This window comes from Callospermophilus lateralis, chromosome 8, assembly GCF_048772815.1.
Source record: "Callospermophilus lateralis isolate mCalLat2 chromosome 8, mCalLat2.hap1, whole genome shotgun sequence".
Classification (NCBI taxonomy): domain Eukaryota; kingdom Metazoa; phylum Chordata; class Mammalia; order Rodentia; family Sciuridae; genus Callospermophilus; species Callospermophilus lateralis.
Genome location: NC_135312.1, coordinates 107,121,245 through 107,137,682, shown reverse-complemented (window position 1 = coordinate 107,137,682; position 16,438 = coordinate 107,121,245). Strand labels below are relative to the sequence as shown.

Below are 16,438 nucleotides of genomic sequence, written 5' to 3'. Positions count from 1 at the left end.
TTTATTTTTTAAAGCTAATTTTTATAGCATCCCTGTTTGTCTCCTCAAATAAAACAAGCTATTATACAAATATATTATGCAACTATGATTAATTTTAGGCTTATGCTTGTAAGTGGCGTTTAAGCCTATGTGGGCATAAGCATTAATCAAAATTAATATAATCTTAATAAAATACATAATCTGATTTAAGAATTTGACTTAAAATATTACTTTTTTAAAATATATATATTTAGCAGTGTTTGTGGTTAAACTATGAGTCAATCATTTGCCTAACAGTAGGTTACTAAAGATGTGATTCACAAGTAATATTTTTAGGACTATAGTTTGCTTGATCCAGGAAAAATTCATATAATCAAATATTAAAACCTTTAAATAACAATGAAAAATACAAATGAGAGATTGATTTGCATTGTGTTAATGATTACTGGGACATATATTGGTGTTAAGACCAAAATGTGTTAATTTCTATTATTTAGTTATTGTTTTATTTTCATTGAACAATTACTGTATATAGCCCCAGGTTCATAAAATATTCTTAAGAGTTTCTGTTACAAATGGTGGTTAGAGTCACAAGATAATTCCCAGTCCTATTTTTCTGAAAATTTAACTAAATAAGTTAGCTTAAATCAGTATTGAGTCAAGCCTAGAACAAAGTTTGGAATAAATGAATCTTCTCCTCTTGTGGCTTTTTTTTTTTTTTTTTAATCCCTTATGCAGACCTGGAGTTACTGTCCTGCTAGGGGTTCTCTGTTACCTGATGTCCTTTGGTTTGGATGTAGAGCTTGACCTGTTTAATCTCACTAGCCAACTTCCATAGGGTTTGTTTGCCTCTTAAAACCTGAAGTTTTCATAGGCCTTGACTTCCAGCTTCTTTTCCATCTGAGTGTTACGGCAGGACCAAAACAGTGTACCTTAGACCTTCCCCTGATGATAATGCCTATTATAGCTTCTCCCTTTCTATAACCTTGACTGATGTAAAATTTAATAATAGTATTGTTATCCTGATTTACGGGTTTCTTGGACATGGCCTCTTTCTTAGTTTCTGATATAAAGAGTTATTTTATTATGGACCAGGCGTTGGCTCACTTGTCTACCTTTGGGTGAGGCCCTGAGTTTGATCCCTAGCACAACCAAGAAGAAAATAAAATTGAATTAATGCTAAGTTGTGAATACATTTAGTCTAAATTTAATATATCGTTATTTCATGCTATCCTATGAAGAACATAGGTGGTGGAAGGGATAAAAGCAAAATGTTTTTAAAAAGTAGGTTTCTTTTCCTGTTGTTTGTTAACATCTATCACAATGACTTTTGCAGTTGTATTAAGTCACATTTCGAATTGGAAACTTGTTATTCATCTTCCTATTCCCTGCCCCTAGCCAACTGTCCAGAAATAACAGATTTTCAGTATTTATTAAATAGAATGAGTTTTTTAAAACAAAAATATTTGTTTATCTTCTGACGGTCTTTCTCGTTCTGAAATTCTGATGTTTGTGGTGAAAAACAGACACAAGTGAGTACCCTGTGGCATGTGAAGGCTGGGCCTGAGTTGTAGGGTTCTTACAGCTCCTAGTGCTCACCTTATAGGGAGTCCTTAGGGAAGATGACCAGGTGATGGATGCTGAAGAGAAGAGTTTTTTAAGACTTGAGTAAATAATCATTCATTGAGTAAAAATTCATTAGATGTATCTTTAGTTGACATATTAAGTTAGTTTTTAAAGAATATCACAATGCGTGGGACGTGTCAACCTGAGTCACATCTGTAGTAGTCACTAGTAATCAGAGTGTTGTTTTGTAATTACGTGTATCAATGGTGTCTTTCAAACTCCCCGAGCCAAAGTAATGTTTCCTCTGTTGCCTTCTGCAGTAAGTGACTGAACCAAATGGAGGAGCAGCTAGGATGATGAAAGATACATATCCCAGGCTGTGGACATATTATTTTAGTGTCTGATAACCATCATTTAGCTCCATAATTAATCCTAACCATTAACACATGTCTGCAATCTTCTGTCTTCAAATTGTTCCTGAAGAAATCCTGTAAATATTTTCACTATTCTATATTGTGAATAAATCATTTAAATTCTGAATATAGAGGTATTTGGAATTGTTATTTTCCTAAATTTGGTATGATATTCTACATCTTCAACGATCAGTTTAAAAAGAAAACACACTTTTGGTGAGATGATTCTTGTTTATAATGACATATTTGACTGAATATCTCACTTCTCCAAGCTTAACCAACATAAGGATTTTTGTGTATTTCATTTGGTATGTAATCATATGTCCCCTAATAAGTTCATGCTTAAGTTTTTTATATACCTGTATCATAATATTAAAAATAATATTTTTGAACAGGTTTATGTAAATATTATTGACTGTCATGTACTTAAGATGGGGGTGGTGTAATCTATTCATAGAGCTAGTTCTGAATGATTGTAGGATATAAATTTGCTTGTTGGAAACTTTGAGGTATCAAAACTCAATGATCATTGTCATAAACCCAAATCATCTCCTATGTGAGCCTCATTCTAAACTATGGAATAATGTCATAATTTTGGAAAGGGAGAGAGGGTTCAGGTCAAAGGAGAGGCAGGAATGTTATTAAGGTAAACCCTTATTTAGGTTTTAATAATTAGTCTTTATATTAATTATTATTTACTAGCTAAGTAGATTCAGTATGCAGACAGGAAAAGTGGATGTTGCCTGTATTTAGAGATGCCCTTGGCATATATTTTAAAATATTTTATGTATTATTAGCCAGTAGTGTAAGTGTAATATGACTGATAAATGTACCTTACTTTAAATTGAAGGGAGATTGGTAGTGTAGAGGAAAGAGACCAGGGGGAGAGAGAAGGGAAGGAAAATGGGAAATGCTGGGGAATTATGTTGCCTAAATTGTATTGTTATATTGTGCGCATGTACAGATATGTAACAGCAAATCCCACCGTTATGTACAACCATACTACATCAATAAAAAATGTGGAAAATCAAAGACAACAGTAAAAATAATTGATAGTCTTGTACAGTGGTACATACCTGTAATCCCAGTGACATGAAGTGTGAAGCAGGAGGATTGAAAGTTCAAGGCTAGCCTCAGTAACTTATAGAAACACTGTCTCAAAATAAACAAAAGCTCTAGGTCTGTAGGTCACTGGTAAAGTCCCCCTGGGATCAATCCCTAGTACTCTCCCCAAACAAAATAAAACACAAAATGCAGCAGTAATAACTGATAAGAGTGTAAGATTCTTGAGGGTAATGTTTTCTTCCAGTCTCACTGAGTAGCACATAGTACTAGAAAACTGTTCCTGTAAAGATCTGTTGAATGAATGAATGTGTGAATGTTTTCTTTTAAAATTCATTTTCTCTAATTTATGTGGTGTGGACCAAGCACCTGAAGAATGCTTAGTGAATCTGTTTCTATTTTTGTTTAAACATGAACAAGTAGAAAGTTTTATTTATGTTTATGTGTATAGATAGAATTGAGAAATTATGTATGATATTTACCAAGTTCTTTGGTCTTTTCTCTGTTGTCCTCCCTGGAGCCCAGTATTGTGTATGACAGTACATTTTGTTGATTTTAAGATGCTTGTTTTGTTTTGTTTTTCTGTTTGTTTTTAACTTTTAACTCATTTGGGCATAAGAGAACCTCAAATCTGTTTTCTTATCTAAGCTGTTTCTTGCCACAAAATTGCATTAGTGATTGCTAATAAATAGTAGTAGACTAATTTGCTCATTGATTTGTAGCTTGAAAATTGTACTTTACTAAATTAAATGTTTACCAAGTTGATCTTAATCACAAAACCACCTATTTAAGTAAGCATTGAGTTTAATATTATTTAAGGTTCTCTGTATGCCCACAACTTTAAAAATTTATGATTTTTGGCTAAAAAAAAAAAAAAAAGAACGGTGTTTAGTAATTTGCAAACTTGAAAAATGAAAGATCTTCCCTAAAAACATTTTTGGCTCAATAATCTGGAACAGAATAAAGTATTATAATTTTAAATGTCTTCTTAGAACTCTTGATTCAAATTGTAATCCTAGTTTTTCCTGCTCCTTCCATAGCTTCCTGCAGATTTCACAAAACTACACCTTACTGACAGTCTCCACCCACAGGTGACCCACGTTTCTTCTAGCCATTCAGGATGTAGCATCACAAGTGACTCTGGAAGCAGCAGTCTTTCTGATATTTACCAGGTGAGTGGGCATATTCCTTATCATTTGCTTTATTTTCATCTGGTCTAAGGAGTTTTATGATTCTCAGTTGATGTAATTTATAAAGTAAGTGTATATGTGTGTATTATGTGCACGTATGTATATAAAATATTGATGTTTATGCTTCACACAGACATACAGTGTGTTTCAGGAAGCAGAGCTACTGTCAAATTGTACTGGCCTGTGTTGTTACCAGTTATCAGAATTTTAAATGGAGTGGTAGCAAAGGAGTTTTTTCTCTTGAAAAATGTTTTATTTGACTGTACATGTAGGTTTATGACTCTTAACTTGATTTAGAAACTGCAGAATTGTGCTTTTATAAGTAAGTTTTTTTTCTCATTAAAGTCTTATAAAGTGTGACAAAAGTAAAGGATTAGTTAAGATCATATCATTGAATTGTATTTTTAAAAAATAGCCTACGGATTTTTTTATGTGTTCAAAATAAATTCTTTGCTATTGGTGGATAGAAAAAATTTAGAACTATGAGACTTAAAAGATATCTTAAAGGCCAAATAATTTTCACTGGTGAAGAATTGTTCATTGGCAGCAGGGTGTGGCGGTGCATGCTTGTAATCCCAGCAACTCTTGGGAGGCTAAGGCAGGAGGATCACAAGTTCAAAGCTAGCCTCAGCAATTTTGCAAGGCCCTAAGCAACGTAGGGAGACCCTATCTCAAAAAAAATAAAATAAATAAATCATTGGCTTATAATATGTAAATTTTGGAAAATGATCAAAATATAAAGAAAATAAAGACCATTTGGGGAACTTTTGAATACATACTATTAATATTGGATTTTAGATGGTTTCAAACAATAAGACTATTTTACTAACTTTACTAAGTATAATTTTTGGTTCTATAGATGTTGTCCTGTGAATTGACCATAAAAAGTAACTTTCTGAATATTATAGTTGTTTGGAATTATTGACATATTCAGGCAGTACTACTTTTTTATTACTAAAAGTAAGTAAACAATTAGAATTCTACATATGAGACATTTAAGTCCTAAATTTAGTAGATCTTAGACAATAAATTTTCTTTTAAATATTGGGTGCATGCTTTCTATAACTTCATAGCATTATAGAGAGTTGATTAATAATTTTATATTTTAAACAGCTCCAAATGCATTTTTTTAAAAAAGTTTTGTTAGCCACAAATGCAATTATTTGTAAGTTCTTAAGATTAGAATTTCTTTATTATTTTGCAATAAGAAATATAATCTTGGGGCTGGGGATGTGGCTCAAGTGGTAGTGCACTTGCCTTACATGTGTGAAGCACTGGGTTCGATCCTCAGCACCACATAAAAATAAAAAAGATATTGTGTCCACCTAAAAAACTAAAAAAAAAAAAAAAGAAAAAAAAAGAAAGAAGAAGAAGAAAAGAAATATAATCTTTACCTCTTTAAAGTGACTTTGCAAATTTCTACTTTGATCCATAAAATGTCAGTTTGTCATTAAATCATTAGGAGGTAATTCCACTTCAAATCTTAGAGAAGGCATTGTATCAGGGCAAATCTACCTCACACATGTTTCTGGAAGGAGATTTTAAAAAATCATTTATCCATAGTTCCCTTATATAATGAACAATATGAGTACTTTAGCTTATATCAACTGAGACACCATGGTAGAATCCTTGTCCTTAAAACTTTGAGATGGTTATTATATAGTTTAAAGATATATAGTGTGAATATAATTGAAGCTATAGCAGTTATCACTATCACTGTTCTCTGCATATATATGCAAAGTTTAGCAAAATCCCTAGGACATGGATTTATAAGAATATGGTATCTTTTTATATAATTTATTGAAGGGAGCATATTCTGAGGGAAATTCTAGTCTTCTGTGTTGTCACTTTGAGTAGTTTAGATAAATTCATGAAGGAATTCTTGATGATATTTCTGATTTCCTAGCTATCATCAGAATGTCTGAACAAGAATATAGGTGTGAGTTCACATTGGACATTGATCTGATAAAGTTGGAGCTTGCAGCCTGAAGTGTGAACTGGTTACAGAGGAAGAAGAGGATCCCTGTACTTCAATTTGATTCATTTAGTTGAGTTGAAGGCTATTCCTTTTTTACTTGGTGCTTCCAAAGGAAAAACCCAGCAGGTCATGGTGGCACAAGCCTGTGATCCCAGTGGCTTGGGAGGCTGAGGCAAGGAGGATCACAAGTTCACAGCCAGATCTCAGCAACTCAGCAAGGCCTTAAGCAACTAGGAGACCCTGTCTCAAAACGTAAAAAGGGCAGGGGATATGGCTCAGTGGTTAAGTGCCCCTGGTTTCATAATCCCTGGTACCAGAAAAGGATGTAAAAAAAAAAAAATCCATACGTATATCTAAATATGCAGTTATTAACTATGCAACACTTAGCCTTTGATAATGATTCTCAATAGACAATTTGTGTTATCCTCAAATCAGAAATTCTTAAGGTGAGAAGTTTTATACTTGGTTCCACTTCCAATCTCAAATTTGAATCGTTTACTAATTTACTATCAATCAAGCATCCAATCTGTTCTTGAATAATTCCAGGGATGAAAAACTATCTCCCGTGTACAATTCTGGCCTAGGATTCTTTGGGCACATAGAGATTGAAATTGAACACTAGGTACAGGAAAGAAAAGAGTAGAATATTGCCGACAATGAGAGTAGCAGAATTCAAGAATAAAGGGGATAGGAAAGGCATCAGAATACAACAGACACTAATATGGCAGTATGTATAAACGTGGATGTGTAACCAATGTGATCCTGCAATCTGTACACATGGTAAAAATGGGAGTTCATAACCCACTTGAATCAAATGTATGAAATATGATATGTCAAGAGCATTGTAATGTTTTGAGCAATCAATTAAAAAAAGAAGAAGAAGAAGAAAGTGAGATGACCAGGGAATAGCCTTAGGAGAAGAAATGCCTGTTTTAACAAGGACACATCCTGATGGGTTTGCAGTAGGGAGTTGGGGAATTGAGGGAGTCCTTGTCTTACAATTTCTGTTTTCTCTCTGAAGAGTTCATTTGTTGAGAGTGAGAAGGTTGCCTAGTTGAATGACAGCTTCAAGAAAGCAGCAGCTCATTGGTCTTGTCTCCGTTTTTTTCCTCCACAGCCTAGTAGAGTGCCAGGAAATTGTAGGCATTTAGTAAAGCTGTGTTCGGTGAATATAATTGAAATAATAGACTAGGGGATATAAGCTGGATATGAAAGGAAATTAAGAGAGATGTGAAACTTGGGCATAGACGGTAGTAAGTAGTCTTAAAAAGACTGAAGGCCCTGCTTAAGTTGAAAGAGGGTTACCTTAGAGGCTGAAAGAATAGGAGATTGGTGGTAGAAAGCTGAGCGCCTCTTGGTGATGTGAGACAGTGCCATTTCCAGACATGATTAAATAGTTTAATGGTGTGACTATCAGTGAGTGGCTTAGGTGGACTGAAAATATTTGTACAAAAATAGATCCATAGAACAGAGTTTAAGCAGACTGGAACTTATATAATGATGTAATATATAGTGCAGGAAACAATAACAGAGAAAATGGTGGATTATTTAATGTCACATTTTGGGTGGAGGTTATATTCTCCTTTTATGTCATAATTAAGATGAATTCCACATAAACTAGGGAGTTAGCAAATTCTTAATGTTATAATGATCAGAATGTAAATAATTTATGCAACTTAATAAGAAAAATGCTTAATTTATAACATAAAAGTAAACATTCAAAGTACAGAAGTAAATGATTTATAGAAAATAGAAATCTTTGCATCTTAAAATATTTAGAAATTTTGTAACTTAAAATATTTTAAATATGTTAGTAATTGACTAGAAAAGGACTTAAGTATGAAATATGACACTATTTTGCCTATGAAGTAAACACAGATTTTCTTACTTAAGTGTTTACTTTTACACAGTTATGATGGGATTGTAGTTTTAGGAAAGCAATCTAGCAGTTTACATTGAGAACTATAAAAAATTGTCTTTTTATGTTGGCCAAATTATATTGTTATATTATATGCCAGTATGATTATACATATATAATATATCAATAAAAAGTATGGAATTTCTTTCTTTTTTAGACATGAATTTTTGAAAGACAATGTTGGAGTGAAAAAGAATGATGATATTAAATTTGGAAAAATGTAAATTTGATACACAAACTAGGCTTAATAGAAACATGTTTATTCCTAAATATATTTTTGTACTTTCCACATATATGTATGTTATGTTCCTACTCACTTTATTGTCACTTAACTTAGCATCAACATTAGCATTCAGTATAACTTCCTAGCCTAAATTTGTATCAGGATCTGGCTTAAGAGCCAGTTGGGTTAAATATATATGTTTGGAATTCTGTACAAAATTTATTTAGATCAAGGGTATTTACTAAACAACCCTTGTATATATGACAATATGTGTGACATATTGAATAAAGATATTTTTATAAAATAAAAGGTGTAGAATTTTACTTTTATTTTAGTTAAATTGACAGTTCACTAGAGCTGTATGGCATTTAAAATTTCCTGTTTGTTCTTTTTCTTGGTATTCTTTTAAAAATGCCAATTAAAATGGTTTTAAGAACTATATTCACAATAACAGAATATATTTAATCTCTTTTGATTTATAAATAAGTCATAGGGCATTGAGCATCAATATGATAAAATTGTTATATTTTTAAGAATATTCCTACTTAAATACTAAAGGGCAACTAAAGCTATGTTATAGACTATATAGGTATAAAGTAAATTAATGTAGGACAGGAGTAACTTGCCTAACAAATATGATTTAGTCAGCTTTTTCGCTGCTGTGACTAAAAGAACTGACCAGAACAATTTGTAGAGGAGGAAAAGTTTATTTGAGGTCTCACAGTCTCCATAGAAGGCTGGCTCCATCCCTTCAGGCTGAAAATCACAGCTGGAGAGTGTGGTAGAGGAAAGAAGCTCATATCATGATCAGAAAGCAGAGAGGATCCACTCTCCAGATACAAAATATATACCCCATAGTCATGCCCCAGTGAACCACTTCCTCTAGCCACACCCCACTAGTTTTTAGTTATCACTCAATCCCTAATTTGCTGATTAGGTTAAGGCTATAACCCAGTCATTTCTTCTCCAAACCTTCTTGCATTGTCTCACATATGAGCTTTTGGGGGACACCACACCTAAACCATAACAAATACATAAGCCTTTCTTCTTGCTCCTGAGACAAATATAATCAAATACCTTTTAAACAATAATTGTATAAGTGTAGAATAAAAGAGTTTAAAAGCCAGCATTAATCTTAAAAATAGAAAATAGCAAGTATTTTATGTATATTTATTGCAAATGCATATTTTTAAACATTATATTTCTGACTTAGCAAAGTGGAAAACATTTTGTTACTGCTTTATCTATTTTTTTCATAAACACTATTAAGAAATCTGGGCATAGTATTTAGTATTTTGTGTTGGTCAAATCTGACATTGAATCTTAACAATTACTATGTATTGTTTACAGTTAGCAACTTACTAATTTCCTTGTGTTTTCTCATCTGTTAAGTAAGGGTAATAATATAACTTGCTGAATTGATATGAAGATTATCATATATTAAAAGCATCAAATTTAGTGCTAGATATGTGGAGATCATTCAGTACATAATATTATATGAACCATTTGGCCAGAACTTAACATGTACATTTAATCAGAAAGAAATTTGTTTAGTGGGGGCTGGAGTTGTGGCTCACTGGTAGAGTGCTTGTCTAGCATGTGTGAAGCACTGGGTTCAATCCTCAGCACCACATTAAAAAAATAATTAAAATAAAGTTAAAAAAAAGAAATTTATTTACAGGTACACAGGGAGTTGGTGTTTAACACTTTTTTTTTTTTTTCAAACTCTTCAAATATAAATTGTGCAGGGCTCATTGCTGATACAGAGAAATGTAGAAAGTATATAAGGGCTACAGAGAAAAATGTATTCCCTCTAAGATGATACTTATGATTTAAGCTATAACTGAAATCCTTTCCCCTTGTTGGATCTAAAAGTTGTCCTTTGAATGGTGAGAAGCTATAGCTCCAGTTGACATGTAGGTTCATGGAGATTAGGTGACTTTGCTGAAATCACATAATGAATGGTAGAGGCAAGAATTGGAGCACTAAACTGAATTTCTTTGTTCCTTCAGCAAATATAAATTCAGTAAATACTGGGTTCCAGGATCTAGGAGTTCAGGCCTCTTCCCCTGGAGACCAGCTTTTGTTCCTTAACCTTTCAACTCTAGTCGGTCTCCAGACATCTTCTTGCCTTTCACAAAAATGGTGGTTGACATTAGTAGATTCCTGAAAAGTTGCTTATCAAGGTCTTTTAAAATGTATTATTTAGAGAATTCTATAATCTTTTAAAATAAAATGGAAATTTTTTCTTAGCAAAAGCAGTTTTCCAAGTTACTGGTTTAATAAATGTTATTTTATGAATAGCTTGTTTGTTAAAGAATGGATTTAGCCTTTGTCTGTTCCTCCCATGTTCCCCCTCCCTACCTCACTGTGAATCAGCCTTCTTGGATCAGAGAAAACATTTGGCTTTTGGTTTTTTGGGATTGGCTAATTTCATTTAGTATTATCTTCTCTAACTCCATCCTGCAAATGCCATGATTTTATTCTCTTTTATTGCTGAGTAATATTCCATTGTGTATATATGCCACATTTTTTTTTATATCCATTCATCTACTGAAGGGCATCAAGGTTGGTTCCACAGTTTAGCTGCTGTGAATTGTGCTGCTATAAACATTGATGTGGCTGTGTCCCTGTAGTATGCTGTTTTTAAGTCTGTTGGATATAGACTGAGGAGAGGGATAGCTGGGTCAAGTGTTGGTTCCATTCCCAATTTCTCAAGAAATATCCATACTGCTTTCCATATTGGCTGTACCTTTTTCCCCACATCCTCTCCAACACTTATTATTGTTTGTCTTCATAATAGCTGCCATTTTTCTGGTGTCATATATAAATTTTAAAAATTAGTTTAAAAATAAGCTTAAAAAAACAAAGCCAGGAAAAAAATGAAGCAAAACAATAAAATAATATTAAAAAACAAAGTACAAAATAAAGGAACATTTAAAATTTTTTAAAAAAAGAATGGATTTAGCAAACAACTATGTTCAAATGAAGTGGAAGGTTCACTTTGGAGAGATGAAAACAATTAGCACTCCAAAGTTTAGTCACCAGCATGGATTAGAGGCAGGACTTAATTTCATTTAAATGATAATGATTTCTTTGGGATGGCATAAGATATATATATTTTTCATATTTTAGCATATGTTATCTGCTTTAAAATTTAAAAATAACTTTTAGTTATTTCAAATATTAAAAATGTTTTTGTTTATTGCTTTTGTCAGTAGTGCCTCTTCTTCAGTCTGTTCTAATGTTAAAGAAGGAGTGTGTAGAGGACTGATATATTTAAAACTATAAGATAATGAGTAATAGAGTCTTCAAAGTTAAGATGAAAACTGGAGTGAAAATGTAATCATAGTAAGCATTAGCAGCTTCTTTTAGACTTCAGAAGTAAGATAGGGATAATAGTGATGCTGTCCTGGTTTCCCTGACCATAGCCTTGGCCCACAGCATCACTTCAAATTCTACTACTTCAGTGTCTTTCTAGAATCTAGAGATAACTCTCTGAATTCCAAATTTAAATAAAGAGACAAGTTTCTGAGTGTGTCATAATTTAATTCCCCCTGCCTGGGCCACAGATGCCTGTTCTTCTATCTGAAACATCTTTCTGCTCACGATGGTCAGTAGCATGAATGCCATTCTTTAATGGGCATTTGTAGACATTAGGTTTTCTGTCTTGAAGTATTTTTCACTTAGGTGTTTCTTATAAGAAAGCATGTATCTGAAGTTCAGGAAAATGCACCTAAATAACTGCAAAAGTGATTAAAACTCTGTTACTCTTGAGAAAATTTTAGCAAGTGTTTGTATTGCTTCAAAATGTAGAACTAAACCTTATGTTCTGTGATATAAACCCAGACTTTAAAAAGATGAATCTTTGTTGATAAAACAACAACAACAACAACAAAAAATAGCACAAGTCATTTTTTTAAATTATTGAGTTGAATTTATAGAAGGGGACTGGGGTTGTAGAGTGCTTGCCTCGCACGCGTGAGACCCTGGGTTCGATCTTCAGCACCACATAAAAATAAACAAACAAAAACAAAGATATTGTGTGCATCTACAGCTTAGAAAAATTATAGGAAAAGTGTATACATCCTTCTGTAAGCCACATTCATATGTAATTAGGTTGTGCTTAAAACTCTGGAGTCAAATTCCTGGTTCTTAATCTTCATTCCACAATTTGTCAGTATCATTACCTTGAAAAAAAAATAATCTCTCTTTACTTGAGTTTTCAGAGACTAATAAGACTTAGTGGCTTTTAATTCATGGGGTTGTTTTAAGGATTAAAAAAGTTAATACATGTATTGTGGTTAAAGCAATGCTGTGGTACATTGTTAAGTATTTGGCGTTTAGTCAGTTATTGTTATCAGGGTTGATATTTTATATTTTTATATTTTAAAAACATATTTATATATTTTTTTCTGATTTTTTTAAAGTTATTGATGGACCTTTATTTTTATTTATTCATTCATATGCGGTCCTGAGAATCAAACCCAGTGCCTTACACATTTTTTTCTTTTTTTTTTTTAATTTAATTTAATTTTTTTAAAGAGAGAGAGAGAGAGAGAGAGAGAGAGAGAGAGAGAGAGAGAGAAGAGAATTACAACATCCATCTTCCAGTTTTCGGCGGACACAACATCTTTGTTTGTATGTGGTGCTGAGGATCGAACCTGGGCCACACGCATGCCAGGCAAGCGTGCTACCGCTTGAGCCACATCCCCAGCCCACACATTTTTTTCTTAAAGCTTAATATTATCTTTAAAATCATACAGGCTTTGAATTGAAATTGGTGAGCTTTATGATACACATTTTCTACAAAGTTAACTTTACAATAAGATATTTTCCAGAGTTTAGTATTTTTGTTAGAAAAATACATTTGTGATGTTCAGGATTGATATAGATAACATTTAATTAAATTCATTCTCACTAAATATAAGCATTTAGTGAATTTTATGTATATAATGTCAGTAAGACTGTGTGTGTGTGTGTGTGTGTGTGTGTGTGTGTGTGTGTGATTAAGACGATTATAGATTGACCTGAAAAGATAATTGTTCTAGGCTTCAGATAGCTCAGCAGAATAGACCATCTTGAAATAAGTGACTCTGGTGACTAAGAAAATAATATTTAGGTGTTGGTATATGTCTTTTTAAGTTGACATTTGGTTGATACTGTAACCAGGTATGTTGATAACTGGGAAGACAGAATGTATCATCTTTAGGCATATATCATCTCCTATACTGTTTATTGATGTAAACTTTGAGAGTAGTCATTTTAACTAATTGTTACTGTTTGATTTTTATCAAGTTACCTTTGACTTGTGGTTCGTTTCTCCTTAAAAGGCTGTCTAAGAAGGGAAAATCAGTTTAGTCTACTTGGCATTTATAAATTCATATCAGTTCTTCTGAAGGAAAAAGTGTTCAGAATCAACAAATTGTCACCCTTTAGCTCATAGTTTAAACTGTTCTATTTGAAAAATGAAATGAAAACAAGCGCCACTATTCTTTATTCTATGTTTCAAAGGTTGTGTGATGGCTCCGATAAGAAATACAAACTTCTGAGATGAAAAATCAGTCATCCTAACATTTTAGTATGAATGATTTTGTTAAAGTAGTTTTTTTATAGTGTCTACACAAATAGTCGTTGAATGTTGAGACCTTCTAACTTAGTTTTGTTGTATTTATTTTTCTGTAACTATCTTGAACTATAATTGTTATTATCTCTTTGGGTCCCCAAAGATTGATTTACTTAAAATAGTTTTTAAAGTATTTTAAATGTTCGTTTTTAAGGCCACGGAAAGTGAGGCTGGTGATATGGACCTGAGTGGGTTGCCAGAAACAGCGGTGGATTCCGAGGATGACGATGATGAGGAAGACATTGAGAGGGCATCGGATCCACTGATGAGTAGGGACATTGTGAGAGACTGCCTGGAGAAGGACCCAATCGACAGGACAGATGATGATATTGGTAAGTGCAACCCACAAAATGAATCTAGGAGCAGTTAAAAACATTTAGAGTAAAACTGATATAATAGAGTGCAAGTCTAGTAAGCTTTAAGAAGTCATTAATTTATGAATTCCTTTTTTATAAATGTTGGTAATGAATGCTTTTCCTTTGTATATACTGTATTTGTCGGAAAAAAGAGAAAGTCAGTGTTAGTCAATACCTTTAGAAGTCTACATATAATACTGTGATTGAAACTTCCTAGTAAAATTCTTCCATGTAACTTCTTTCATAGCTTAATTTATTACACACATGTATACACACACACACACACACACACACACACACACACACACACACATAGAGCTAAATTTGTCTTCCCGGTAGTATTATTTCCATTAGTTTTCTTCTAAGCACTATTTCTGTGTTTTTTGTGTGTAAATGTTGGTCCATGGAAGTTAATAAATTTTCATGTCAGTGAATTTGCTTCTACTCTGGTTCTATGCGAAGGAAGTCTGAGTGGATGAGGATAGTATGTCAGGCTAGCAGGACCTGCACTGTGAGGGTTAAGACTCTCTTTATGTGCACCCTAAAATTAAAAGATCTAAGCAACTTTATACCTACCTTTCCACATGAGCAAGAGTCAGTTGTGTAAAAATGGCTTTGTATTTGAATATGCCCCAAACTCTTGACTTTTTGCTTAGAATATTAAGAGTAAGAGCAACTTCGGTTGAGAGTCATCTCCCACCAGAGTTCTGGAATCCATAACCACCCTTGCCTAAGCCCAAATGATCTGTCCAACCACTTGCCCAACTTCTTGGGTCAATATGTATTTGAAGAGAAATCTAAAGAACTGAGTCTGTGGGATTAGCTATAGGAAGGCGTGGGTATAAGTATGTGTGAGTAGCTTGTAGTATTACATGTTTTAGCGGGACAAACATGTTTGTGGAAGAACTTTGACCATTTAAAATAGATATGAGATAGGGAGTAAGAGGGATAAAATATGGACAACCAAATCCTTGAATTATTTATGTATAATTTAATTACAATCATTGATGGGAGTTGCTAAATCTCTGTAGATGAACATCATATGGTCGTAATTATCCATCCATTCATGCAGCTAATGTGGTAGAGCGTCTTCTGGGTGCTGAACATTTCCTAGCTCTGAGCAACTCCATAGTGAACAGTACAGAGAGGTCCTTGTTCTATCGAAGTCTGTTGGAGAGACAGAGCAAGTGAACAGGTCAAACACTGCAGATAGTGGTGAGTGCTGCGGAGGAGAATTTAGTGGAGGTGGAGGAGTGAAGTGAGTTCTCAGATTCATCCACTGAAGACCAGGGGTGTGGTGTCCCTGTCATGTATCAGGAACCAATGTGGTCATCTGATTTCTAGTGTGTAAAACTGGCTTTTTAATATTTCTGTTCTTTGTTCGTAAAAACTTATTTTGTTTTTAAAATTCTTGTATTGTACTTGAAAGAATGAAAACGGAAGTGTGTTCAATTTACCATCTTAATTCAGAACTCTTGCTTATAGTTTTTTTTTAATTAGATAGAATATTGCTTATGAATAGGTTCATTTGGTTGGAAGTTATCTTTTTGTAAGCAAATATATCTGCTCTATTTAATCTATTTTTTAAATAGCTGTGGAAGAAAATGCTGATTATTAAAATATGTGCAGGATGTCTGTTATTCCTGGAAATATAAGGCTTTCACTTTGTATTTGAGAAGGCTTCTATCCCAGAATTCTGGAAAGCAAGAAGTGCTTATTCTTACAAATAAATGCAAAAATAATTTGCTTGCTTGTTTTCTTTGTTTTTTGTGGGAGTGGGGAAGGGTACTGGGGATTGATTGAATTCAGGGACACTCAAGCACTGAGTCACATCCCCATCCCTATTTTGTATTTTATTTAGAAACAGGGTATCATTGAGTTGCTTAATACCTCACTTTTGCTGAGGCTGGCTTTGAACCTTCTTTTTTTTTTTTTTTTGAAATTGGGTCTTGCTAAGTTTCTCAGGCTGGCATTGAACTTGTGACCCTTTTGTCTCAGCCTCCTGAATAGAAGCTGGGATTAAAGACATGTGCCACTGCTCCCAGCTATACTCAATTATTGAATTTTTTAATACCATTTTATTTGTTTGTTTGCTTATTTTTATGTGGTGCTGAGGATCAACTCCAG

At 33.2% G+C, this 16,438-nt stretch overlaps 1 protein-coding gene across 9 annotated transcripts in view; it reads left to right on the top strand.

Annotated features, from left to right (window-relative positions):
* Rapgef2 (Rap guanine nucleotide exchange factor 2) overlaps positions 1-16,438 on the top strand; it is a 251,756-nt gene that overhangs the window by 193,101 nt on the left and 42,217 nt on the right. For all 9 annotated transcript variants that reach the window (XM_076865043.2, XM_076865040.2, XM_076865042.2 and 6 more), the window contains 2 exons: positions 4,061-4,192; positions 14,110-14,287. In XM_076865043.2, the coding sequence (XP_076721158.2) occupies positions 4,061-4,192; positions 14,110-14,287 (310 nt within the window). The remainder of the gene's footprint in view (positions 1-4,060; positions 4,193-14,109; positions 14,288-16,438) is intronic.